Raw genomic sequence first — 27,324 nt, 5'->3', positions numbered from 1 at the left:
GAGCTTTAGAGTTTTCACCTCCAATGTCCAGAATCACATCTGTGTATTCACCTTTCTTAAAAGGTTTGTTGCCTGTTTGGGTGTTTTTTGCTTCAGCAAGGTCCTTTGTTGTTCTGGCACTCAGATTCTTCCATCTAAATTTCACTTGCTCCAAGGTCCTCTTCTGGCCAGACCCCATTGCATTCACATTCTGGGTGATTTCAACCCAAATGTCTTTCTTCCTTTTGTTAGTCACCATTCCACCCGCAACAGAGCTTTCTTCTATTGAAGCATAATGGCACTTAAACTAGATTTGCTAAACCTGCGCAAATTTGCATAAAATCCCTCCAGCAGTACATGGGTTTCTGCAACAGTGAAATTAGGTCCTTTTGAGTCCACCTCATCTGTTGCAGTGAACATAGTATTTATAGGCCTTGGGCATGATTGATTTAATTGAACACAAGCCACAGCGCGTCAGCCAATTGGTGTGTGGGTATTTGATAGCCATCTTATATTCAGCCTTTCTCAGAGACCTTAGAGAGAGGCACTGACATGGCAAGTATTGTCCATGGCTACCACCGTTTTGGTGGAAGAAGATATCGTCAAAGGGTGTATGTTGAGCGTGCACAACCACTGGAGCAATACACCACTTAAGAACTGTATGCTCGCTTTCGCTTTGGGAAAGCTGTTAAGTACATTGCAGAATTTGTCAGGCTAAAACTTCAACTGAGAACCCGAAGGAGTCACAGTCTGTCTGTGGAAGAACAGGTCCTCATTGGTCTGTGCTTCTATGCATCTGGGACTTGCTACCAAGTAGTTGGTGACAATATAGGAGTGGACAAATCAACTGTGAGTGATGTAGTGAAAGCTGTGTCACCCAGCACCTACGGCATCACCCAGCACCTTGTTCCGGTGGGGGATGCCGCTCATTTTCCGGTTCCGCCGAGGAGGACGTTGACTTACTTCATCACCGGGGGGTGTTGCAGGCTCATGGTGGAAGATCTTTCCTGCCCTCCCTCCCCCCCCCCTCCCTTTTTACTCAGTTCATCGAGACATGGGTCTGGCCACAGTGCATCGGGGGATGCTGCTCGGCCCTTCAGCTCGGCGGTGGACATCACTCGGCCCTCTCTGGCTGTGCCGCCATGTGCCCTGCTCCCCCCACCTGCCTCGCCGTGTCCCTTGGCTCCCCACGCCTACCTCGCCGTGCTCCTTACTCCCCTCACTGGCCTCGCCGTGTGTCTTTCTCCCCTCATCTGCCTTTGCTGTGTGCCCCGCCATCCCCCCTGGACCTTGTCAGGATTTGGTGCTTCGGGAGCCATGCCTCAAGAGGGGGGGGGTACTGTCAGGGATCAGCCCGAACTTTTGGCCATGTGCTATTATTGTTATTGTTGTTGTCATGTGTCTGCCCCGCCTTTGTTCACTCCTATCTGTCTCCACACCGGTTCCTAATTGTGTCTCATTGTCTTTCCTATTTAAGTGAGCCGCGTTGCCAATGGCAGCATTTTCTACCACTTATCCGAACTACCTCGGGTCACGGGGAGCCTGTGCCTATCCCAGGCATCAAGGCGGGATACACCCTAGACAGAGTGCCAACCCATCGCAGGGCGCACACACACTCTCATTCACTCACGCAATCACACACAACGGACAATTTTCCAGAGATGCCAATCAACCTACCATGCATGTTTTTGTACTTGGGGTAGTACCGGAGTACCCGGAGGAAACCCCCGAGGCACGGGGAGAACATGCAAACTCCGCACACACAACACGGAGGCGGGAATCGAACCCAGACCCTGGAGGTGTGAGGCGAACGTGCTACCCACTATGCCACCGTGCCCCCCATGAAAATGACTCAAATTACTCAAATTACTAAAATCACTAGATTTCCTAACTAAGATTTTTCTTGTGTGTTCTGTGTTTCAAAAATGTGATGTTTTCATTAATAGACTGAATATTCTCCATATTTACAGTACGTAATATTCTGTTTCTGTTCCCTTTTTAGTGCTGATTTCACTCATACCAGTGGTCCAGGCTCAAGGTGATTAATATATAGTTTATCTTGTCTCCATATTTGATTTGTTTTGGTGCTTTGATTTGAGAAGGTTGTGTAGAATTTGTTTATTTGTTCCTTGTTTATTAATGTAGTTTTTATATATCTAACCTAAGGATGGCTTCCACATCAGATCTGAATAAATCATTTTACACCAAAATAGTTTTGTTCTGCTTAAATGTCTTAACATATTAAATATAAAACAGCACGATGATATAATGACAGCAGCACAAGAGAACAACAGATATAAATAGTGATAAAGCAAATGCTCCGTGATAACTTTGATTTCTTAATATTAAGCAGGTTACACATCAGTATCAACAAGTAACGAAAACATGAACTCATACTTGCTCTAAAAATTATATTAATATTGTAGACTTGGGAATGACTTTATGTAAGGTTTATTAACAACAGACTTTTATAGGGAGTCCTAAAGCTGCGGTGTCCATAAAGCCTGATGTGTTCATTGGAGAGATTGTTACTCTTTATTATATATTATATTAATATTTTATAATAAGTTTGCAGTTTTGCAGAATTGTGCTCTAATAAAAAGTCAGTCTGTTTAATAGAACACAGTGAACAAAGAAAGAAGGCTTTAAATCTCACCTTGTGTTGGCTTTGCTATTATCTGATTTATTAGAAGATAAGACACTAACACCTCTGGGGAAATAATCACTGATTCACTTCTGTTCTGCTGGATATATTTCTAGTTATTAATGTCTTTGTATTTGGTCATTTAAATAATTTAAAACTTTGTCTGCTGTCGACTCTATAAAATGTGTGAACACTCCTCTCTGATTTAATGATGATGTGATACACAGGAACATCCCAGACATTTTGCCCGCTGTTATCTGATTACAAACTTGTTTCTGTGTAAAGACTTTACAAAATGAATATCAAATCCTTAGAACAGGATGTAGATCAGACGTTTAGATGTCTTTAGCTACTTTTATCACTGTTTTTGATACAGTGGCTTATTACCAACAAGACAATCACCTACAAAACAAATCATTAGAAATTAGAAATGTCAAAAAAAAAAAACACTCACAGAAAAAAGAAATAATTTCTATGTCATAACCTAATGATGAATCCTGGTGTAGGGATTTCTAAGGATTCTAAATTCTAGGGATTTTTTCTAGTCTGCCTCATATTAGATTAGATTAGATTCAACTTTATTGTCATTACACATGTACAAGGCAACGAAATGCAGTTTAGGTCTAACCAGAGTGCAATAGTAGCAAGTGCAGGATATACAGTTTGTACAATATTTAAATAAGTTAAGAGGTAATATGGAGTAACTTACAGTTGTGTGCATACTATGAACAATATACAGATTTACAGAAGGATATGTTCTGTAATAAAATATATGGCTGTTACTATAACCAGTAATTTGCAGATATGTATGTTCTATGAATATAATATACAAATGAGTATATATGTACTATGAATATAATATACAGGTTTCTATTACTAAAAACTAAAATTTACAGAGGGTATGTGCTATAAACAAAATATATTAATACGATAAACCGAAATATACAGGAGGATATGTACTATGGTCATAATATAATATATTGCTGTTATTATGAACAGAAATTAGGTGTGTATATACAATGGTAAGGCAATGGTGAGCAGCAATGCAAAAATGGAGAGCAAGTGTGCAAATGAACATGATTCTATGTAACAGTCCATTAGTGCAATAACGAATTGTGGGGTGTGATTGATCAAATGTACAAGTGATCAGAAGTTTAGTTTAGACAGTCCATTAGTGTGAGGTGTGTGTGTGTGTGTGTGTGTGTGTGTGTGTGTGTGTGTGTGTGTGTGTGTGTGTGTGTGTGTGTGTGTGTGTGTGTGTGTGGCAGTAGAGTGAAGGACAGTAGGATCAGCGAGTGGCAGAGTCCAATAAAGAGACGGCTCTAGGAAAAAAGCAGAGGGCAGAAGTGAAAACAGTGTATTGACAGTATGAGGAGTCCCTAATAATGCCGCGAGCTTGACGCAGACAGCGTTTCTTGTGGATGTCCTCCATGGCTGGAAGTGGAGTTCCTGTGATGCCCTGGGCGGTTTTCACCACCCGCTGCTAATGCCCTGTGCTCTGCAACAGAGCAGCTTCCATACCAAACTGTGACACAGCTGGTCAGGATGCTTTCTATTGCACAGCGGTAGAAGTTCAACAGGATATCCAAGGAAACTGATTTTTCTTTAGTGTCCTCAGGAAAAAGAGGTGCTGGTGAGCCTTCTTGACCATTCATTATTCATTATTAAGCATCTTTATAGAATTACTTATATTTTCAACAGCAAAAAGTCAAATTGAACTAAAATCTCTCAAATATTTGAACTGACATGTGTAGTGAACCTCTAATGAGAGAAAAATGAAATTAAAGGTGAATGATGTCATAGCTGTACTGTATGAAGTAATGTTTTTGCTAATTAATAAAATACAGATATGTTCAGATGGTGGTGCAGGATTTGTGCAGGATCCATAAAATAACAGTATAAAATTTGATGTCGGCTAGAGGAAGCAAGTATTCCTAAAGGCCGGTATGCCAATACTTTTGGAAGCGAGTGGATACAAGCATGTGCCATCATCCAAATATCCGTTATCCAGTTCACATCATTGTGCTGAGTGTTATGATATATGACATGTCCATTTTGTGGTATCTATTTATTTTGGTTGCAGGGCTGCAAATGACGTCACGTGACATCATCCAAATACCCATGATGCAGTTTCCCTCATTGTGCTGAGTGTTTTGATATATCACATGTCCATTTTGTGTTAATGTTTTATTTTGGGGTGGAGCTGAACTTGAAGTCACGTGACCTCATCCGGATACTCGTAAAGAAGTTCAACTCATTACTCTGAATGTTTTGATATGTCACATTTCAATGTTATGGAAAGTTTTTTGATTTTGCATATATTGGGGTCAGGGCTGCAGGACAACTGGAAGGCCAGTCGGTACACCAATTTAAAACTTTGTCCAGAATATCACCTTAAAGAAGCTGGCCGAGTTTGGTGTAGATAGATCAAAAGCTTGCCGAGTTATAAACCTCTAAATAAACCTTCTGTAATGGGTGACAATGGCAAAAAAGGCCACTTTGAGACCCAGTACTGTGAGTACTGGTACTCATATTGCTAAGAAAAGTAAGCTATGATATGAAACAATTTTAATTTTGTCTAAAAAGAATAAGCAAAACAGAATGTTTTCTTATACAAGAACAACATAATTAATAAATAAAGAGTTTCTACACTTCAATCAGATCATGAATTTTGTTACATAGAAAATATACTGAATGTCAGCTGTATAAGAAAACATACAACTGTAACATCTTGTATTAAATGTTAAATATAAATGTTAGTTTTAGACCCAAAGCATCTGTTAGACACAGTGAATCTACTGCTTATGTTGTAAAGTGTAAATCAGCTCTGACACCTTCATCATTTCACACCATCAGTTAAACCCAAACCGACTGTGAGAGTGAATCCTCAGAGCTCCGTCTACACTGGAGACACCGTCACTCTGAGCTGTGAGCTGCAGCAGGGGACTGGATGGGAGTTTCAATGGAACAAAAATAATCAGCTGTTACAGAATCTGAACAGTGTAAAAGTGAACACACTTAATGTTACTATCGGTAATGCAGGAGAAACAGAGTACAAGTGTCGAGCACGCAGGAGAAACATCTACTACACAGACTTCAGTGATCCTGTCAAGATTACAGTGAGAGGTATGTCATGATTTTTTCCTCTTTTCATTACAAGTTGGTTAGAAGGCGTAAACATTATTGCTTAATTATTTTGTACTTCTTTCTTAATTCCATAAATTTCACAATAATCTTGAAATACATGTTTTCAAGTATTTTTCATTTCTGGCTGGTGAGATCCAAAAACTTCTTCAGGAAAGAAAGGTTTATATTTTGTGGTTCTGTGTTTATTATATTTATATATTAAAATATAGATTAAATTAAATCTTGGTGAGAAAACGTATGAGAACTGTTAAAGATATTTTCGACACGTCTGAGGGCAAACCAGCACATATATATTGACCTGTTTCTGTTGTGTTTTTGTTTATGTTGTCATGTGGGTTTTTGTTCTGATTCATGTCTTGTCTCCACCCCTGTCCTGGCATTGGTTGTTGTTCTAATGTATCTGGATTATTCTAACCTGTTTTCACTTTAACCCTTGATTTGTCAGTGTATTTAAACCCCTTTGTTTTACCCTGTATTTGTCTTGTAACTGTTGTTACTGCTGTGTGTTTAGTCTGCAGATGTCCTGATCTAGTGTTTGTTTTTGCATCATTTCTGAGAGTTTCAGAGTTTTATAATTTCTTATTTCTATCTGAATAAATTAACTTCTACACTTGTATCTGATGTGACAAGAACAGGAAATATTTTTGTGGACTTTCCAAAACAGTATATAGTAAAGTAAAATGGATGAAAAATATAATAAAAACTATAAATGGATGAAAATTTCAGTGTGTCATTCATTAATAAATTAAATTATAATCAATGGCACATGATGATTTAAAATAATCTGTACTCCATAGTGGAAAAAAATAACTATATAACATGGTTAGACATGTTGTTTTATTACTTAAACTTTGTTAAAAGAAGAATTATATTCTGTTCATTTCAGTCTAAACACAAAATATATATTGAACAGAATAATAACTTCATCTACACAAAATGTTATAAAGTGTTACAGGATAAACACAAACTTACTGTAATTAAAAAAACATGAACTGCTACACAAAACCTGTCCCATGCTGTAATCATGATTATAGTTTTTCATTTCAGCTGAAAACTGGTGGAATTTGGACAAATTATTTAGATAAACAACTATTTTTGTACAAATAATTTATCATTTGGTTTCAACAGTAAGACCCAAACCGACTGCGAGAGTGAATCCTCAGAGCTCCGTCTACATTGGAGACACCGTCACTCTGAGATGTGACATACAGGATGAAAGTGTCTCTAGCTGGCAGTACAGCTGGTATAAAGATACTTCACACAGACCTGTCAGTAGTGAACAGGTGTACAGTATCAGTGGTGTTGAAGTGACCCACACAGGTACATACACCTGTAGAGGAACAGAGAGAGGAGGCTCACGCTCCTCACACTCCAGTGATGTTATTACACTGACTGTATCAGGTGAGTGTGTCAGGTGAAAATGTGCATGAAAATTCTTACTTTGTATTAACTAAAACTAGATAAACATCATCTTGTATTTCCTGTGTAACAGAGAGACCACAGACAGTACTGAGTGTATCTCCACACAGCTGGCTGACTGAAGGAGACTCAGTGACTCTAAGCTGTGAGGTTACAGACTCCTCTACAGACTGGACATTCAGCTGGTACACAGTTGTTCCCTACAGAGACGGATTAACTGGAATAAATAATAATCATGGCTATATGGTGTATGTGGATCTCCTCTCAGACAGCAGCAGAGGATCTGGAGGCAACTACACTCTCAGTCCTGCTACTCTTAAACACACAGGAGCTTATATGTGCAGAGGAGAGAGAGGAGAACCAGCCTTTTACACACAGTACAGCAATCTACAGCCACTATGGATCACTGGTGAGGAAAATGAACTGTTGTGTTGAAGTGTAGACTTTAAAAGTGTGAATGTAACCTCAGATTAATGCAGTATTTATTCAATCATGTGTATAATTAGGTTATAAAGTATGTGTATGATACACATATATATGACTCAGGACATGGTTGAGGATTTCAGTGAAGGAGGATTTTATTAAAAGTCAGAGCAGGTAAACATTCTGTATGTGACCAAGTACACATAAATTATTCAGAGATAATGTCTTCAGAAAATGTCTTCTAAACAGATACAGATACAAATAGGAGGTAAATATATTTATGGTATAAAATCATAATCATAATCCTGTGCATTGGCTCATTTGATTGCTATAATTGTCTAATCATTTGCAATTGAATCCTGTAAAAGAATTAAATCAGTCCGGACTTTGGCCACGTGCTTTTGTTTGTTTTGTGTCACATGTCTGCCCCATCTTTGTCTCTTCCTCCCTGCCTATACACACCTGTTCCACATGTGTTGATTGTTGTGATTAGTATTTAGTTGAGCCTCATTGCCTTGCGCTGCACGGAATCCTCCGTTGTCTTTGTCTTGTCTAGTCTGTGTCTCGTGTCTTTTTAGTTAATAAATACTGTTTATTTTAGCTGTCCTGCATTTGGTTCTCCTTTATACCCGTGTCCCATGAGAGTGTTCTAACTCATTACTTTCTTTTTACCATTTTAAATAGCTCTATTCTGTTTAAGGTGAATCTCCTCCAGTCTCTCTGGTCATCAATCCCAGCAGAACTCAACACTTTACTAATGACTCTCTCTCACTGAGCTGTGAGGACGAGAGTAAGTCTACCGGATGGACAGTGAGACGATACACACACACTGAGAGAGTGTTAGATTGTTCACACTGGGGATCAGTTACAGGATCTACATGTACCATCAGCTTCCTCTCCACATCCTACACTGGAGTTTACTGGTGTGTGTCTGAATCTGGAGAAAACAGTAATCCTGTCAACATCACAGTGCATGGTGAGTCTTCATGTAGTGTGTTTAATGTTAAAGGAAAAGGGAAAAGATTCAATACAGAATATTTAGAATTCTGAGATTTCACTTGGGAGAAACTGTTCATAAAGACAAAAACATTTTCTTAAGATTTAGATTGAACAACTATAATTTATTTCTATATAAATTCAAATCAAAAGTCAAATCAAATCAAATTGTATTTGTCACATACACATAAAAGGGGGGCATGGTGGCTTAGTGGTTAGCACATTTGCCTCACACCTCCAGGGTTGGGGGTTTGATTCCCACCTCCGCCTTGTGTGCGTGGAGTTTGCATGTACTCCCTGTGCCTCGGGGGTTTCCTCCGGGTACTCCAGTTTCCTCCCCGGTCCAAAGACATGCATGGTAGGTTGATTGGCATCTCCGGAAAATTGTCCGTAGTGTGTGAGTGAATGAGAATGTGTGTGCGCCCTGCGATGGGTTGGCACTCCGTCCAGGGTGTATCCTGCCTTGATGTCCAATGACACCTGAGATAGGCACAGGCTCCCCGTGATCCAAGCTTGTTCGGATAAGCGGTAGAAAATGAATGAATGAATGAACATACACATTCATACAGGGTACGACATGCATTGAAATGCTTTTTGCAACTGTCCAGTATATAAGGATAAAAAGGAATGCAATTTAGAATAAAAAATAAACCAAAACCAAAAGGACATAGATAAATTGAAAAGTATACACTATACAAAAACAAACACACTGTGTTATACATACACATAAATATACATATACATAAATGTCTGTTTTTTTAATGATTGTCCTTAAAGTGTCCATGTGCAGTATGGTGTGCATTGAGTGTATAAAGTGGCACTGTACAAGTCCAGAGGTAAAGTGACAGTTCAGAGTTAAAGTTTCAGTGCAAAAAAGGTGTGCAGAAAAACAGTGAAGATGGAGAGAGAGGTCCAGTTCTAGATCCTGGGTGTTTCCTGGTTTAGACTCTGAATGGCCTGCAGGAAGAACATTCTCCTCATTCTCCTTTATAATCTTCCTGGCTCTGGTCTAGCACCACGGCTGTAGATGTCCTGCAGGTCATGGAGCTCAGTGTGGTTGGTACATTCAGCTGACTGCACCACCCTCTGGAGGGCCCGCCTGTCCTGCATGGTGCTGTTCCCGAACCAGGAAGTGATGCTACCCGTCAGGAGGCTCTCAATGGTGCCGGTGTAGAAAGTCTTTAGCAGGGGGCTCAGAACACAACCCTGGAGAGCTCCAGTGCTAAGGATGAGGGTGGTTGAGGTGTGTTTGCCTGCTCGTACGGTTTGTGGTCTGTCTGTCAGGAAGTTGGAGATTCATTGACACAGCGGCAGGCTGAGTCCCTGGACCTCAAACAGAGGTGAGCGTGGAGGGAATTATGGTTTTAAACGCTGAACTGTAGTTCACAAACAGCATATTTGCATAATTCCCTTTTCTGCAGTCCAGGTGGCTCATCGTGGTGTGGAGAAGATGAGCAGTGGCGTCCTCAGTAGAGCGGTTCTGGTAGTATGCGAACTGTCATGGATCCAGTGTGTCTGGTAGTGATGCAGTGGGGAAATCTCTAACAAGTCTCTCGAAGCACTTCATCACTACTGAGGTCAGAGCTACAGGGCAGTAGTCGTTGAGGCAGGCAGGCTGGGGTTTTCTTTAGGACAAGAACATTGGTGGACTGTTTGAAGCACGAGGGGACAACGGACTGTTCCAGTGAGAGGTTGAATATCTCAGTGAACACCAGTGCTATCTGGTCAGTGCAGGATTTCAGAACCCGACCTGTGATGCCGTCTGGTCATGCTGCCTTCCTGGTGTTCACTCTCCTGAATGCCCTCCTCACGTCATGCTCCGAGATGATGAACGTGTTTATCTCTCCAGCTCTCTCAGCGTGCATGCTGTTTGTGCCACTAGCACCGCTAACATTGGTTAGCTGCAGCCTTGAAGCGAGCGTAAAAGATGTTTAGCTTGTCTGCCAGAGAATCTTCCATACTCCCTATTCTAGAAGCTGGTGTTCTATAGTCTGGGATGTTCCTCAGTCCCTGCCACAGGCTCCTAGAGCCACAATGTTGGAACTGTGACTCTAGTTTCCTTCCGTAGCGCCGCTTTGCTTCCTTCACTGCTCTGCACACACTGTAAGACAGGCTTGTACTCCTCCATGTCCCCGGTGACAAGCCTCGTGTTGTAGGCAGCAGAGCGGGATCTCAGGGCATCACGGATGATTTTATCTACCTACGGCTTCTTGTTGAGAAACCTTCTTATGGTGGTTTTCTGCACCGTATTGTCTGTTACTTTCCCGATGAATCCCACAACCGCTTCCGTTAACATGTTGATGTCTTCAGAGCTGCGCCAGAACATGTCCCAGTCTGCTTCATCTAGAGCATCCTGCAGCGCGACCTCTCTCTGAACTGGAGCTTCCTGTTTCAGCCTTTGCTTGTAAACAGGCATGAGGAAGATGGAGGCATGGTCCGATTTCCCAAACGGTGGACGTGATTGTGCCTTGTAGCTGTTCTTAAATGGTGTGTTAAGTGGTCCAGTCTCCTTTCGCCCCTGGTGGGGCAAGTGATGTGCTGCTGATAGTTTGGTAGTGCATGTTTAAGGTTTAAGTCTCCCACCACAATGAGTGCAGCATCCAGATGCTGTGTTTTTTGTAGCGTTAGTGTCTCTTGTAAGTCCCATACTGCAGTGTCAATGTCCGATTGAGGTGGAATGTAAACGGCACTGACTATGACAGAGCTGAATACCTAAGGTAGATAGAAGGAGTGGTCCGGTACTGCTGGGATCAGCCATATATAGAGGGTTTGTACACAGATAAATTAGAGAACTTTAATTATTTTCTAAAGACACATCATAGTGTGTGGATTTTCCAGTTAGTTATTTTCTGTGTTCTAGATGGTGATGTGATCCTGGAGAGTCCTGTCCATCCTGTGACTGAGGGACATCCTCTGACTCTACGCTGTTTATATCACAACTCAAATCCCTCAAACCTCCGAGCTGATTTCTATAAAGATGGATCAGTTCTCCAGAAAAAGTCTACAGGAGAGATGATCATCCAAACTGTGTCAAAATCAGATGAAGGTGTCTACCACTGTGAACACCCAGAGAGAGGAGAGTCATTGAAAAGCTGGGTCTCAGTCAGATGTGAGAAACCATTTGAGAATTTTTTTTTTTTATTCTCCTTTCTATGTTTAATTGCTGAAATTCTGCTCTTTTTCTTATCAGTCTTAGGTCCTATATCCAATGATCGAACATTAGGACTGGTTGTGGGTTTGGGATTTTTGTTCATCGCTTTTCTGATCTTAATGATGCTGCTGTGGTCCTACAAAAGAAAAAAAGGTCAGATTACTACATTAGCTATGTTATGTAGAATATACCCAGAATTGCAAAAGAATAAAGCAAATTCTGATGTATCACATAATCATGGACAATAAGTAAAGGTAAACAATATCTAAGTGTTGATGAAAAGATCTTGAAGTCAATATTATACTATGAGACATGAATCTGGTGACAGTGCAAGAAATAGTTTAAATTCTGTGTAGATTCTAAAAAATATAAAATATATTTTCACATACTAAATATAGAACTATTAAAGGTGGGGTGCACAATGTTTGAAAGCCAATGTTGGCATCTGAAATCACCAAAACAAACACGCCCCTAACCCAAATGGGTGTCAACCCTGTTTTGATAGCTCCGCCCCACACATACATATGCAACCCACGAACTATTATGACGGAACCTGCTGAGGCAGCTGGTCGAGGGGATATTTTTTATCAATAAATTAACTCAATGAGTAATATTATGGTAATACAGGTCAAATGTGTTTTTGTAGTACTGTGTGTTGTACCGTGAAAGGTTTAGCCCCGTTTCACGCAGAAGACGACGTTCAACACCTATAACCCGAGGCAGAGGTACTGTAACGGCAGGTATCCGCCATGTCAATGTTTCAATCGCTTTCGGCTAATGTCAGACATGCGCACTGAACACTCTCTTTGCAGCATATTGACAAGACACACCCCTTTCTGCTAATTGGCTACACATATGTTTTGTTAGTCAACCTGACTCAGTTTTCTGAAGCATTTTTCAAACATTGTGCACCCCACCTTTAACTGTAATGTAGTGAATACTATATAGTAATGTAATACATTGTTATAAACCCACAACATGTAAAATTTTAAAATTTCAATATTATATATATATATATATATATATATATATATATATATATATATATATATATATATATATATATATATATATATATTATGCTATACATATAGTTATTGGTCTTATAATTATTTTTGTTTCTACTGTATAATTGACCTTTTTGTACACTCTCTTTAATTATATATGTATTTGTCAGTATGTAGACACGACACTGTTCAGATGTAGAATCTCTCTCTCTCTCTCTCTCTCTCTCTCTCTCTCTCTCTCTCTCTCTCTCTCTCTAGAAAAGCAGAAAACCAATGAGACACCAGAACGTAATCAGAACTGGTCAGGAGCTGAATACTCTCAGTCAGGACACACACCACTTCAGGCTGGTCAGACACTGTCTCAATGACTGTTTATTTCTATCTTTAATGAATTTCTTTTAGTATTTTTCTGAGACTTTCATCTGTTTTCTGTAGGAAGTGCTAAAATATATGACACTGTGGATGAGTCAGCAATGAGAGGAACAGGTAGCTTTATTTCATTTCAATTTCCTCTTGCATTAGGACATTTAAGTCTAGATTAACTCTATACAGTAAAGTACAGTACTTACTATAACTATAATTTATTTCTATATCAATTCAAATCAAAAGTCAAATCAAATCAAATTGTATTTGTCACATACACATAAAAGGGGGGCATGTAGAGACCAACACACTGCACTGTGTTCAGGTGAACCTGCAACTGAGCTCAAAAAAAATGTCAGTCATGTGTAATCACTCATGGTGAAGATTCCACATGCTAAATGATAAAGGAAGCTAAACACCTAAAAAAGTTTAAATATCTACTCTAAAAAAAATCAGCTAGGACTCAGTGTAGTTTTGGCAGGAGACTGATAATGACTGATGTTTAGGTTGATGAGTTATGACTGATGTATAAAAAGGCTACATATCATTTGGATGGTTTTGTTCTCTTCTACTGCAGGTGCTGACAATGACATGACTTATGATGAGATTGAACTGAAACCAATGCTAAAAACAAAGAGAATAAAAGGTAGGGCAAAATGAAGAAATTATATTTATTCATGTAATGAATAAAACACTGTATCGACAACAGTTAATGTGAATAACAGATTTAAATATGCTATTCATGTAATAAAGTCATGAGAATTTAGCAGCGCTGTGGTATATCATGCATTTTAGTCCTTTAGATGAGCTGTAGTTTTTTCAAGAAATTACTCAGTGAGTTCTTTCTTCCTCCCAACTAGCGACAGCCAATGTGGGTGATGAGCCTGTATACTCAGTGGTGCGGAAGCACATGAAGGTAAACCTCTTGACATTTATGAAGTCTAAAAGACAATCACAACACCTTGAAGTGAAAAACATAAAAAAATGCATTCTTTTTTGCTGCTTAGTAGTTTGTACCATAATTGATGGCAATATCATGAGAAATGTTTTTCTAGACATATTTATGCATTTGTTTTCTTTTTCTGCAGTGAGCAGTGTGTCTATGTACACTGATGAAGCCAGTGTCATCAAGTAGATTGTGTTTGCCTTCTGTTTTCTTTTTCCCTAAAATATTCAGCAGTTAATCGTTTAAATTGATATTTTATTGGATGATGCCAAACCTGGCAGCTACTCTGAGAATTTGTTTAAACAATAACTCATTTGTGCCACCACATCATGCTGTCCCTGGAGATGTGTCACAAAAGTTCAGTCATTGGATCAAGTCTTAACCCTGCAGCTCCACCTATAGGCATTCTTGCTCTTAACAGAATGACATCGCAGGAAAGTGTAACTTACCTAAGTTTTACTGATTAAATTCTTTTAGTGCAGTGCTCATTATCTTCTGAAGCCCATACCCAGAAAACCAAATAAGACTTGCTGGAGCAATTCATTGGTTATCTTTATGCCATGTAGTATGGCTACTTGTACATTATCTGTACAGCTTTGAGCTGGTCTTGGAAAGGGGCAGCCTGCCTACAGCTGGGGACCATTTTGTCCATAATGGTGGAATTGGTCTGCTCTTCAGTAGAGTAGCATTAACATGTAATTCATGTCAGGATTCTGTTGCACAGTTATGCCAAAATGTGGCTAAATTAAACACACAAAACACACTAAGTTTGCACACATTTGTTTGACTGTCAGTACTTTATGTCAAATAAACAATGAACTGTAGTTTGGGTGTAAAAGATTATCACCCCTAGTGTGTATAATGATGTAGAGTATAAAGTATATAGTGTGTATTTGGGTTGGACATTTCCTGCTGGGTATAAACATGCAAAGCATTTATTTGAAAGAAATTTAGGTATTGAATTAATGATGCAATTTATATCACAACATGGCTTTAAAATGATGTTGCATAGCGTGACTTCAGATAATAACACACATACTCTGCACTTTTTTTGCTTATTTGATAATATATTTGTAAGAAAAATTAATAATAAACACATTTTTTAAATTCCATAATTTTTTTATCTGTTCAGTTGGTCCTATGTTCAACTTACATTCATTCATTCAGTCAGTCATTTTCTACCGCTTATCCGAACTATCTCGGATTACGGGGAGCCTGTGCCTATCTCAGGCATCATTGGGCATCATAGCAGGATACACCCTGGATGGAGTGCCAACCCATCACAGGGCACACACACTCTCATTTGTTCAACTTACAGATTAAGTAAAATAAATGTACTAATCGCTCCAGACTTCAGTGTGGCCTACAAACAACTTCACAGTTGCCCAATTACTGATTGCAAACACCCGGACTCAATTACAGTACCTGTATATTATTATAAACACTTGTAGGGTTTGTGGCTGCACACACATTAATCATTAGTAGATCACATGACCAGAACATATTCATTACAAAAATTCTTGATATTGGAAGAATATTTTTTGTGTTTTAATCACTGTTACTGATAAATCTCTGAACCTCTCAAATAACAACTTTCCCACATCATATCAAATCTGTAGTGTGAAACTCCGGTTTTCACTCCGATATGTCATCATTCAGATAGAGGGCGCTGTTCCAATTTATGTAGAAACTTAACAGAGACATTAAACATTTCACTAATTTACACACTGTTACATATGACTGTGAGTGTGAAAATGAATAATTTTAGTCACAAAAACATTTCCGTGTGTTGTGATTAAAAACACATTTCTTTCCCACCCACAACAGGAATAGTGCCATGTGTCCTAAACAGTGAAATTATATAAACTGTATTACTCTGTGGGGAAAAAGGAAAAATCCACCTTTAAGCTATTAGTAATCCACAGGCTAAATCACAAAACCATAAATAAACATAAATAAACAATCTGAGAGAGTTAACATACCTGTATAGGTGTATCAGAACGGTGGATGTTAATAAATTTACTCTCTTTTTATTGTTCTTATGATAGGAAAGAGAAGTTATAATGGTAACAAGTTAATGTATATTTAGATATTTAGATATTTTCCCTATTTTCAACATTTGTTGTGTTGTTGATGTGTTAATCTTCACTATAAATTATGTTAATCCTAATAAAGTAAAGCATGTATGTATGATATTTGAAATGTAATTGTTGTAACAGTTTTTATTTGATTGTCCAATGGTGAGTTTCTCTTCTCCTGACGCCAAAGCTCCGAAGCCTTTGTCAGATAAATGAAACGATTTTCACTGAAGCATTGTATCGATGCTTGATTCGTTCTATCAAAATCACGTGACCAATGACATCTGAAACTTCGTTTCACACCCACACATGACTGTTTCTTAAACTTATTCAAGGATTTAAAACTTATCATTGGGTAATTATATGCCCACCTCTCTAGACAAAGGCTATGGTTTTAGTGTATTCTAGACTACTTGACTGCGCAAATGAATTGTGACCAATGCAATACGCAACAATTGCCATGTGAACGGATATTTTCTAAAGCTGGTGAATTGAAAAGTAAAAAGAGCAATAGGCTCAGCCCCAGAACTGTAGAGAAAATCAACACATAAGTTACCCATACGCACCGTCAATCACTACAATCAATTTTCCCCTGAGCTTCCATTGTGTCTGCATTTCTTTAAGCAGTGTCACTGTCATTTACATACATACTCCCACTGTTTCAAAGTACTGCACTGGTCCCAGTTCCCAAGCACCAGTCAAAACAGACAAAAAGCTTAAACTAAGCAAATGAATTAATCATTAATCATTGACCTTACTTTAAGTGTAATTCACTTTTTTCTTGCTGTTACACGGTCCTCATAAGAACAGAGCAGAACATAATATGGATGCAACCTGCTGCCTGATCTGAGTTGCACATGCATGAACAGAGTGTTTTATGTCAGCTAGATACAGCAGCACCATTTAGACAAACTCCATGGTTATGATTAGATTTGTATAGAAGGACATTATTACCTGGGTAACTGTTGTTTTTCAATTGAGCTTATAAAAGTTTTAAGAGGATTTGCCAAAGCAACAATCAATGTGTCAAAAATCTGGACAGTAAACAATAACAGCAATATAAATATTATGTTATTACAGACAACCACACAGCACAAACAACACTGACATCTTTCGAACAGAACTGACGGTTCATGTGTATACGTCCTGCATCTGTCATATACAGCAGACATGAAAAAAACTCCTATCCAGACATACAAGCGAGGTTATAATCAGTTGTGGTCTCTCTCTCTCTCTCTCTCTCTCTCTCTCTCTCTCTCTCTCTCTCTCTCTCTCTCTCTCTCTCTCTCTCTCTCTCTCTGTGTTTGTACACTCTCTCTATAAGCAAAAAGGAAGTGGTAAAACCTTAACACACACCACTGCTCTGTCAGTCAGTCAGTCATTAGAGGGACAGGATGGAGCTCAGTTCACTGCCTGTGATGCTCTGTGAGTAAATGTTCTCTTTGTGTCTTCATTAGAGTGAGTGGTGGGGTATAAAGTTGTTCATCTGCAGTCTGAATGTCCTGAGTGATGATCTTATTGTGTGATTAGGACATTGTGTGTACTTCATCATGACTGTTCAGGTGGATCAGTGTCTCCATATCTGTTATGAGAAGGGTTTAGTTTGATGTGTAAATACTCTCAGTAACTATGATAGTTCAACAGGTAAGTGTACAAGTAGAGCAAGTTTAAAACACTGGTTTTAAATCATCTAATGATAATAAACAAGTCTGTATTTTTGGAATCTGTACCTGATGATTGTCTTCTGGTGGTGTTTTTTGTATACAGAAATGTAAAAAACAGCTTAACATTTAGTACAACTAGACATTTTTACTACAACTAGATTTTCTGAGAAAATGCCTTATATCCTACAGTACATTTCCATTTTTGTTACTATTATGGTCTGGGCAGGAAAAAAAAAATTATCACTATTTATTTTTTTTCATGTTAAAAATAAGAACAATAAATGTACAAAAACAAACACTTCTCATTTGTCCTGTACACACAGAGCAGTGACACTGTTAGAGGCCTAAGTACAAAGAGAAGGTAGCGGATGTGGTTTATTTTCTATTTTTATTTAGTGGTACAAATTCAGCTGTGAAAAAGCAGAGGGGGTGAAAGGGGCAGGATGTGAAGATGGACATGTGAAAGCAATATCTAATCTTTTAACCAATGATAATATATGTAAATGTTACTCCACTAATACTTATTTTAAATTTTATTTAAATTCTAGATTTTCTATGTTGTTGGAGACAAAAAATGGCTATTCAAATTATTAAGATTTCAGAATTTTATTTTATATTTATCATTTTGGCTATTCATCATCCTCAGAAGCTCGTTCAGAAGTGGCCGCCTATGCCTGGAATACTGTCCATACAAGGCCTAATTAAATAAAATAAATGTATAAGTGGAGATACTGGTGTGGCAGGTGGTGTTATCTTTAGAAAGAATATACTGGGGTACGCAGGTATTCTCAGGTATAAGGTAGTGAGTTTCCGAACATTAATCCATCTTCAGGAATCACTTTATGCTGGTTATGGTTGCAGTGAATCTGGAGTCTGTCCTGGAGACACCCAGGAGCAAATCCAGGACATCCACATTCAGGAAGAAACTGTGAAACATCAAACAGAGAAAATATCTTATTACCTACAGTAACCTTTCTGTTACTATTTATGCTCTGCACTGTGAACCATCTCACTGCAATTTCATTCTTATACACAATAACACTAAACTATTGTCTTGTTTTATTCACTTATTTGTGTCAAATCTATAAAATAATTCCGCAGAAATAAATACTTCTTCTAATTAGCCTGGGACACTGACACACACAAGGCAGAGACAGCTTTAGAGGTATGAGAACAGAGACAAGATGTGGTTTAGCTTCTGTGTTTAATTCAGTGCTGTGTGTTTAATTCAGTGCTGTGTGTTCAGCAGCAAAGAAGTGGAGGAGGTTTTAAGATGAATACATGTACATGTTGCATGCATTCAAGTTGTTGATGCCAAAATCTGGGTCTACTACCTGCATCATACAGTAATAATCAAGATGCATTAGACCAGATGTCCAGTTTTCAAATGCTCAGTTTGAGAGAGCCTGTGTCCCCTCTGGGCTTGGATCCCTTTTCTTGTCTAAAAGGAGTGATCTGCTGTTGTTGACAATTTGACTCAATTCAATTTAATTTTATTTGTGTAAAGCTTTTAACAATGGAATCATTGCAAAGCAACATTTCACAATATATAATATATAAAAACTATATAAATATACAAAATATAAACTAATTTCAAGATTTAATAGTATATTTATATTTATTTGTGTTTATCCCTAATGAGCAAGCCGGAGGCTTGTGAGGAACCAGACTCAAAAGGGAACCCATCTTTATTTGGGTGGTGCCAGAGAGTGTGATAATAAATCATTTTAAATCATCAATCGATTTTTCATTCATTGTAAAATCATAATAAGTGAAACAGAATATTAATTCAAAATAGGTGAAACTCCTGTGCCTTCTCTTTCCAGAAATTGTCAAAGATGAAAATTACTCAAATTACTAAAATCACTAGATTTTCTAAATAAGATTTAATCTTGTGTGTTCTGTGTGTCTAAATTGTGCTGCATTGTTAGACTGAATATTCTCCATATTTATGGCATGTTCTGTTTTTGTTCCCTTTTTAGTACTGATTTCAATCATACCAGTGGTCCAGGCTCAAGGTGATTTATATATAGTTTATCTTTATACAGTATAGTCTCCATATTTGGTTTGTTTTGGTGCTGAGAAGAATGTGAACAATTTGTTTAGTTGTTCCTTGTTTATTAAAGTCATTTTTATAACCAAAGTTTCTAACCAAAGGATATCATCATCATCAGATTTGAATAAATAATTTTACACTCAAATAGTTTTATTCTGCTTAAATGTCTTAACATATTGAATCTAAAACAACAGAAGTTTAATAACAGCAGCACAAGAGAGCAGTAGAAATGTGGTCTAATTAAATGTCAGTCTGATTAATAGAAAACAATGAACATTAAAAAAAGGAAGTAAATATCACTTTGTGTTGGCTTTGCTATTATCTGATTTATTAGACAATAATTAGACACTAACACTTCTGGGGAAATCAACGCTGATTCACTTCTGTTGGATATATTTCTAGTTATTTTATAACCTTGTCTGCTGTCGACTCTATAAAATGTGTGAGCACTTCTCCCTGATTTAATGATGATGTGATACACAGGAACATCACAGACATTTTGACCGCTGCAATCTGATTACAAACTGAAATAATTAGACTTATATCTGTTTCTATGTAAAGGCTTTACAAAATGAATATCAAATCCTTACAACATCAGACTTTGCCTTTAGAGCTGCTTTTATCACTGTATTTGACCCAGTGGCTTAGTACCAACAAGACAAGATTACAAAACAAACCATTAGAAATAAGAAATGTCAAAGCATACTCACAGAAAAACAAAATATTTTCTATGTCAAAACCTGATGATGAATCCAGATGTAGAAACGTCTAATGATTTTTTCTAGTCTGCCTCACATATATTCATCATCAATCATCTTTATAGAATTGCTTCATCTTCAAAACAGAAAAAGTCAGATTGTATAATAAACTCTCAAATATTTGAACTTACATGTGAAGTGAACCTCTAATGAGAGAAAAATAAAATCCAAGCTGAATGAAGTCTTCTGTTATAGCTGTAATGTACTAATTCCTGTTTTTGCTCATTTTTAATAAAATACAGATATGTTCAGATGGTGGTGCAGGATTTGTACAGGATCCATAAAATAACATTCTAAAACTAGTTCCCTTTCGAGGGAACTCGACGCTGTGTCAGTGCTGACGCTATGGGAATGCTTCTTTGAGGAAGTTGTGTCTGAAGCTCTGTGTGCACACACGCCATTTAAAGGCTCGGAAAGGACACGTGACGGAGTAATTACTCGCCAGTAAGTCCATATAAGGGCATCTACATCACGCTGCTCCAGCTTTCTTTGTCTTCAGGAAGTGCTCTGTGTATGTGTGTCGTTTGTCTGTCTGTCAAGTGCAGGGAAAGAAAAAAAAATAGGGAAAGACTAGGCAAAATGTTACAGTCTAAGCACTTTAAGAGATGCGTGCATCCGTGCCCTTCGCTTTATCACGGTGGGACCTCAGGCGGACCTCTCGCGCTCCGTGCCACGGAGCAGACGGCCCGCTCTATAGGCCGTACTATGGCTGCGCTGGTTGCCAAAGAGGGGCACTTGTGGCTTAATTTGACGGGCATAAGGGAGAAGGATAAGTCCTTTCTCCAGGACGCCCCAGTTTCAAATCAGGGCTTGTTCGGCGACGCAGTTAGTACTGTTGTCGACAGGCATCAGGAGGTGAAACGCCAGTCAGCGGCGTTCAAGGAGTTTCTCCCTTGCCGCGGGGAGCAGCCTGGGCCATCATCTAGCCACCCCCCCCCCCCCCCCCCCTTCTAGCTCACTCAAGGCAGTGAGAAGAGCTAGTGTGGTGGCCCGTGCCCCCCCGTCTAAAACTAGGGAGGCCGGTTCACATGCCCGGGCCCGGACCCGTCCGGTGAGAGAGGACCTTAGGTCTGTCCTCTCAGCCAAGCGGGCCACGAAGGAGTCCTGATGCCCGAGGGCAGGGGCTCCTGGGAGCGCCCTATTCAGAGACGCTCCCCCTACTGCCAGCCCCGCCGCCTTTGTCGTTTCGGAGGGCAGTGGGGCCTGTGTCAGCTCCCCTTTCTTGTGCGGATCTTCCCGGGTTCGCGCCTGCCGGTGCGCTGTTTCAGGGCGCCCGGGAGGTCTGCACAAGTTTGACACCACTATCAGGCAGCCTGGCAGCGTGGAAACTTCTGCCAGGGGTGTCTCAGTGGGTCCTGAATACTGTAGAAAGGGGGTACAGGATCCAGTTTTCCTCCTGTCCTCCGTGTTTTCAGGGTGTGTTGCCCACAAATGTGGGCGGGCACCAGGCGGTGTTCCTCCGTCAGGAACTCCTCTCACTTCTGGAAAAAGGGGCCATAGAGCATGTTCCCCTCCCAGAGCGAAACTCCGGCTTTTTTTCCCCAAGAAGGACGGGGGGCTGGAATCTTTCGACGGACGCCTCGCTCTCGGGCTGGGGCGCAGCCTTAGATGGCCACCTGGCCCAAGGTCTATGGGAGGGCCCCTGTCTCTCATGGCACATAAATTGCCTGGAGATGAGGGCTGTGTTTCTAGCATTGCAACACTTTCTCCCGCACCTTGAGGGCTGTCATGTCCTAGTGCGAACAGACAGCACCGCGGTGGTGTCCTATATCAACCATCAGGGCGGTCTGCATTCACGCCCCCTGTTCAGGTTGGCGTGGCAGATTCTGCTCTGGGCAGAGACCAGATTTCTTTCGCTTAGAGCGGTTTTTATCCCAGGGCATGTTAATCGGGAGGCAGACTTCCTGTCGAGGCAGGTGCTGAGGCCCGGGGAGTGGCGTCTTCACCCTCACGTGGTGGAGCGAATCTGGCAGATTTTCAGCCGGGCGGAAGTGGATTTGTTCGCCTCAGAGGAGTCGACCCACTGTCCGCTGTGGTTCTCCCTCTCTCACCCGGCCCCGTTGGGCCTGGATGCTCTGGTATGGCCGAGGCTCCGTCTGTACGCCTTTCCCTTGGTAGCTCTGCTCCCGCAAGTCCTAGCCAGAGTGCGCCACGACCGGGTCAACCTTCTCCTAGTTGCCCCCCGTTGGCCCTCTCGGGTTTGGGTCACGGACCTAGTCTCCCTCCTGAACGGCACTCCATGGGAGGTTCCCGTCAGGAGTGATCTCCTCTCTCAGACGCAGGGGGCAATTCTTCACCCCCGCCCCAAGATATGGAAGCTTTGGGTCTGGCCCCTGAGGGGGACCAGCTCCTAGACGCAGGCCTCTCAACTGAGGTGACAGAGACTCTGCTAAATGCTAGGGCTCCCTCCACTAGGAAACTGTATGCTCTGAAGTGGAGGCTTTTTCACCTCTGGTGTGACGAGCACTCTCAGGATCCAGATCACTGCCCGGTTGGTACAGTGCTGGAGTTCCTGCAGTCTTGCTTTTCTCTACTCTAAAAGTGTAGCTCGTGGCGTAACTCCTCCGCGCTTTTTGTCTGTTTTTGGGGCCAGAATAGGGGTAATCCGGTTTCCAAACAGCGCACTGGGTGGTGGAGGCCATTACACAGGCCTATGAGGTGCGTGGTCATGCCTCACCTCTTGGCATCAGGGCCCACTCCACTAGGGGTATCGCTTCATCCAGTGCCTTGGCCAGGGGTGTCCCCATTGAAGATATTTGTGCTGTGGCAGGATGGTCCTCCCCGCACACCTTTATCAGATTCTATGACCTGGACTTGGACCCCACTCCAGGGTCCCAGGTACTGCGGGGCCTATGATGTGCTGTTCCCAGTCTGCTCATGCTCTCTCACGGCCTCTGTCGCAGTCATCGACCGGTGCGTGGCGGCGTGGGTATTGGCATTCCCATAGCGTCAGCACTGACGCAGCGTCGAGTTCCCTCGAAAGGGAACTACACCAGGTTACGTATGTAACCCGGTTCCCTGAGAACGCTGCGTTGCTGGCCATGCCCCAGGCATCCGTTCGCGCTTCCTTCAGACAAAAAGAGCTGGAGCAGCGTGACGTAGATGCCCTTATATGGGCTTACTGGCGAGTAATTACTCTGTCACGTGTTCTTTCCGAGCCATTAAATGGCGTGTGTGCACACAGAGCTTCAGACACAACTTCCTCAAAGAGGCATTCCCATAGCGTCAGCACTGACGCAGTGTCTCGTTCCCTTCTCAGGGAACCGGGTTACATACGTAACCTGGTGTAGATTTGTAAAGTTTGTCAAGATGAACTTTGATGATGTCTAGGGTGCCAATACTTTTTGTAGGCAAGTGGATACGAGTATGTGACATCATCCGAATACCCATTATGCAGTTCACGTCATTGTGCCGGGTGTTTTGATATATCACATGCCCATTTTGTGGTATTTTTATTATTTTTGGGACAGGGCTGCACGTAAAGTCACGTGACCTCATCCGAATAACTGTAAGGAAGTTTCTCTTATTGCACTGAGTGTTTTGATATGTCAAATGTCAATGTTGTGGAAAGTTTTTTGATTTTGCATAGTTTGTGGTGGCGTGAAAACCAAAAGGCCAGTTGGCACATGATTTAAACCATTGTCCAGAATATCACTCGAAGAAGATGGCTGAGTTTGGTGTAGATAGATCGGAAGCTTGCCGAGTTATAAACCTCAAAATTGTAGAATGGGTATCTATGGCAAAAAAGGCCACTTTGAGATCCAGTACAGTGAGCACCGGTCCTCGTATTGCTTAGAAAAGAAAGCTACAATATGAAATGATTTTAGTGCATGTGGCTCGAAAGCCCTAGGAGGACTAGCATTTAAAATGATTTTGTCTAAGAAGAATAAGCAAAACAGAATGTTGTATTTTACAAGAACAACATAATCAGTAAATACAGAGTTTCTACACGTCAATCAGATCATGGATTTTGTTACAGAGAAAATATACTATAGAGAATATCAGCCGTGTAAGAAAACACAACTGTAACATCTTGTATTAAATGTTAAATATAAATGTTAGTTTTAGACACAAAGCATCTGTTAGACACAGTGAATCTACTGCTTATGTTGTAAAGTGTAAAGCAGCTCTGACACCTTCATCATTTCACACCAACAGTAAAACCCAAACCGACTGTGAGAGTGAATCCTCAGAGCTCCGTCTACACTGGAGACACCGTCACTCTGAGCTGTGACCTGCAGCAGGGGACTGGATGGGAGTTTCAATGGTACAAAAATAATCAGCTGTTACAGAATCTGAACAGTGTAAAAGTGAACACACGTAATGTTACTATCGGTAATGCAGGAGAAACAGAGTACAAGTGTCGGGCACGCAGGAGAAACATCTACTACACAGAGTTCAGTGATCCTGTCACGATTACAGTGAGAGGTATGTCATGATTTTTTCCTCTATTCATTACAAGTTGGTTAGAAGGCGTAAACATTATTGCTTAATTATTTTGTACTTCTTTGTTATTCCAGAAATTTCAGCTAAATCTTGAAATAAATGTTTAAAAGTATTTTTCATTTCTGGCTGGTGAGATAGAAATGCATTTTGTTTAAAACACAAACACACACACACACACACACACACACACACACACACACACACACACACACACACACACACACACACACACAATAACTATGATTTCTAATGTGAAAGTCTTCAGGAAAGAAAAGTTTATATTTTGTGGTTCTGTGTTTTTTAGATTTATTTATTAAAATATAGATTAAATTAAATCTTGGTGAGAAAACGTATGAGAACTGTTAAAGAAATTTTGGACACGTCTGAGGGCAAACCAGCACATATATACTGACCTGTTTCTGTTGTGTTTTTGTTCACGTTGACGTGGGTTTTTGTTCTGATTCATGTCTTGTCTTCGCCCCTGTCCTGTCATTGGTTGTTGTTCTAATGTATCTGGATTATTCTCACCTGTTCTCACTTTCACCCTTGATTTGTCAGTGCATTTAAATCTCTTTATTTCACCATGTATTTGTCTTGTAACTGTTGTTACTGCTGTGTGTTTAGTCTGCAGATGTCCTGATCTAGTGTTTGTTTTTGCTTCATTTCTGTCACAATTTTATAATTTCTTTTTTCTATTTAATTAATGAACTTTTACACTTGTATCTGCCTTCAGATCCCTAGATTGACAAGAACAGGAACTAACTAGTTTGTCAGACTTTCCACAACAGAATATGTCTCTATAAATGGATGAAAAGTTCAGTGTGTCATTCATTAATTAAATTATAATCATTGGCACATTCTGATTAAAATAATCTGTACTTCATGGTGGAAACAGTAACTCTATAACAGGGTTACACACGTTGTTTTATTACTTATACTTTGTTAAAAGAAGAAAACATTATACACAATATACAATACAATGTAAGAGATTATCTTCAGTTTATTCAGCCAATATTAAAACATATCTTGTATTTTCTTTGTAACAGAGAGACCACAGGCAGTACTGAGTGTATCTCCACAGAGCTGGCTGACTGAAGGAGACTCAGTGACTCTAAGCTGTGAGGTTACAAACTCCTCTACAGAGTGGACATTCAGCTGGTACACAGTTGTTCCCTACAGAGACAGATTAACTGGAATAAATAATAATCATGGCTATATCGTGTATGTGGAGCTCCTCTCAGACAGCAGCAGAGGATCTGGAGGCAAATACACTCTCAGTCCTGCTGCTCTTAAACACACAGGAGTTTATATGTGCAGAGGAGAGAGAGGAGAACCAGCCCTTCGCACTCAGTACAGCAATCTACAGCCACTATGGATCACTGGTGAGGAAAATTAACTGTTGTGTTGAAGTGTAGACTTTAGAAGTGTGAAAGTAACATCAGAATAATGTAGTATTTATTTAATCATGTGTATAATTAGGTTATAAAGCATGTGTATGATACACATATACAGGCCTCACTATATGATAACAAATTATATAAGAATAACATTTATTTTGTGTAATGACTTTAAAAGTAGTATCTCAAAGCGCTTGACATAAAAAGAAGAGCGTAGAGCACATGTAGGAATGTAGGGGGTTAACAGCTTACACAAATATTGAGGGGCCAAATTATTTAAGGCCTTATGAGTGAGCATGAGAATTATAAAATCAATACAAAACTAACAGAAAGCCAGTGCAAATTTTCCAGCATAGGTGTGATGTGCTCCCTTGCACTGAACTAGTCAGAATTCTAGCAGCTGAATTTTGTACCAACTTACTACCAATTTACTTAGGGTAGCTTTCAGAACTCCAGCCAGGAAAGCATTACAGTAATCAATACGCGAAAAAATCAAAATTGTTGATTCACTTTTCAGCAACAAAGAACATGGGACGTAATTTGGCAATATTTCTGAGATGAATAAATGCTGCTTTGACATTTTTAAGAACATGATGGTCAATTGTTAAATTGGCGTCAAATATCACCACCAAATTTTTTAGTTTAGTTAGGAATTGTAAAGCTGAGCCATTCACACTCTGCTTTATGCAACTGATGAGGTGAACCAATAAGCATCACTTCAGTCTTGTCACTGTTCAGACAAAGATCATTTTCAGACATCCATTTATTAATCTCAGTAAAACATGAGAAAGAAAAGACACAGGCATATTGACATCAGGTTTTGAATGTATATAGATCTGAGTGTCATCTG

General features: G+C 40.0%; 2 protein-coding genes across 2 annotated transcripts in view; both read left to right on the top strand.

The window, feature by feature from the left end:
- The window catches only part of LOC113633973 (B-cell receptor CD22-like), a 352,956-nt gene that overhangs the window by 179,198 nt on the left and 146,434 nt on the right, over positions 1-27,324 (top strand). The window lies entirely within an intron of this gene.
- The window catches only part of LOC113633983 (B-cell receptor CD22-like), a 195,276-nt gene that overhangs the window by 165,498 nt on the left and 2,454 nt on the right, over positions 1-27,324 (top strand). The window contains exons 5-9 of the mRNA XM_047823186.1: positions 5,480-5,749; positions 6,899-7,171; positions 7,263-7,598; positions 8,313-8,588; positions 11,469-11,717. Of these exons, the coding sequence (XP_047679142.1) occupies positions 5,480-5,749; positions 6,899-7,171; positions 7,263-7,598; positions 8,313-8,588; positions 11,469-11,717 (1,404 nt within the window). The remainder of the gene's footprint in view (positions 1-5,479; positions 5,750-6,898; positions 7,172-7,262; positions 7,599-8,312; positions 8,589-11,468; positions 11,718-27,324) is intronic.

Source organism: Tachysurus fulvidraco, chromosome 1 (genome assembly GCF_022655615.1).
Source record: "Tachysurus fulvidraco isolate hzauxx_2018 chromosome 1, HZAU_PFXX_2.0, whole genome shotgun sequence".
Lineage (NCBI taxonomy): Eukaryota > Metazoa > Chordata > Actinopteri > Siluriformes > Bagridae > Tachysurus > Tachysurus fulvidraco.
The sequence above is the reverse complement of the archived record's forward strand: the minus strand, read 5'-3'. Positions and strand labels throughout refer to the sequence as shown.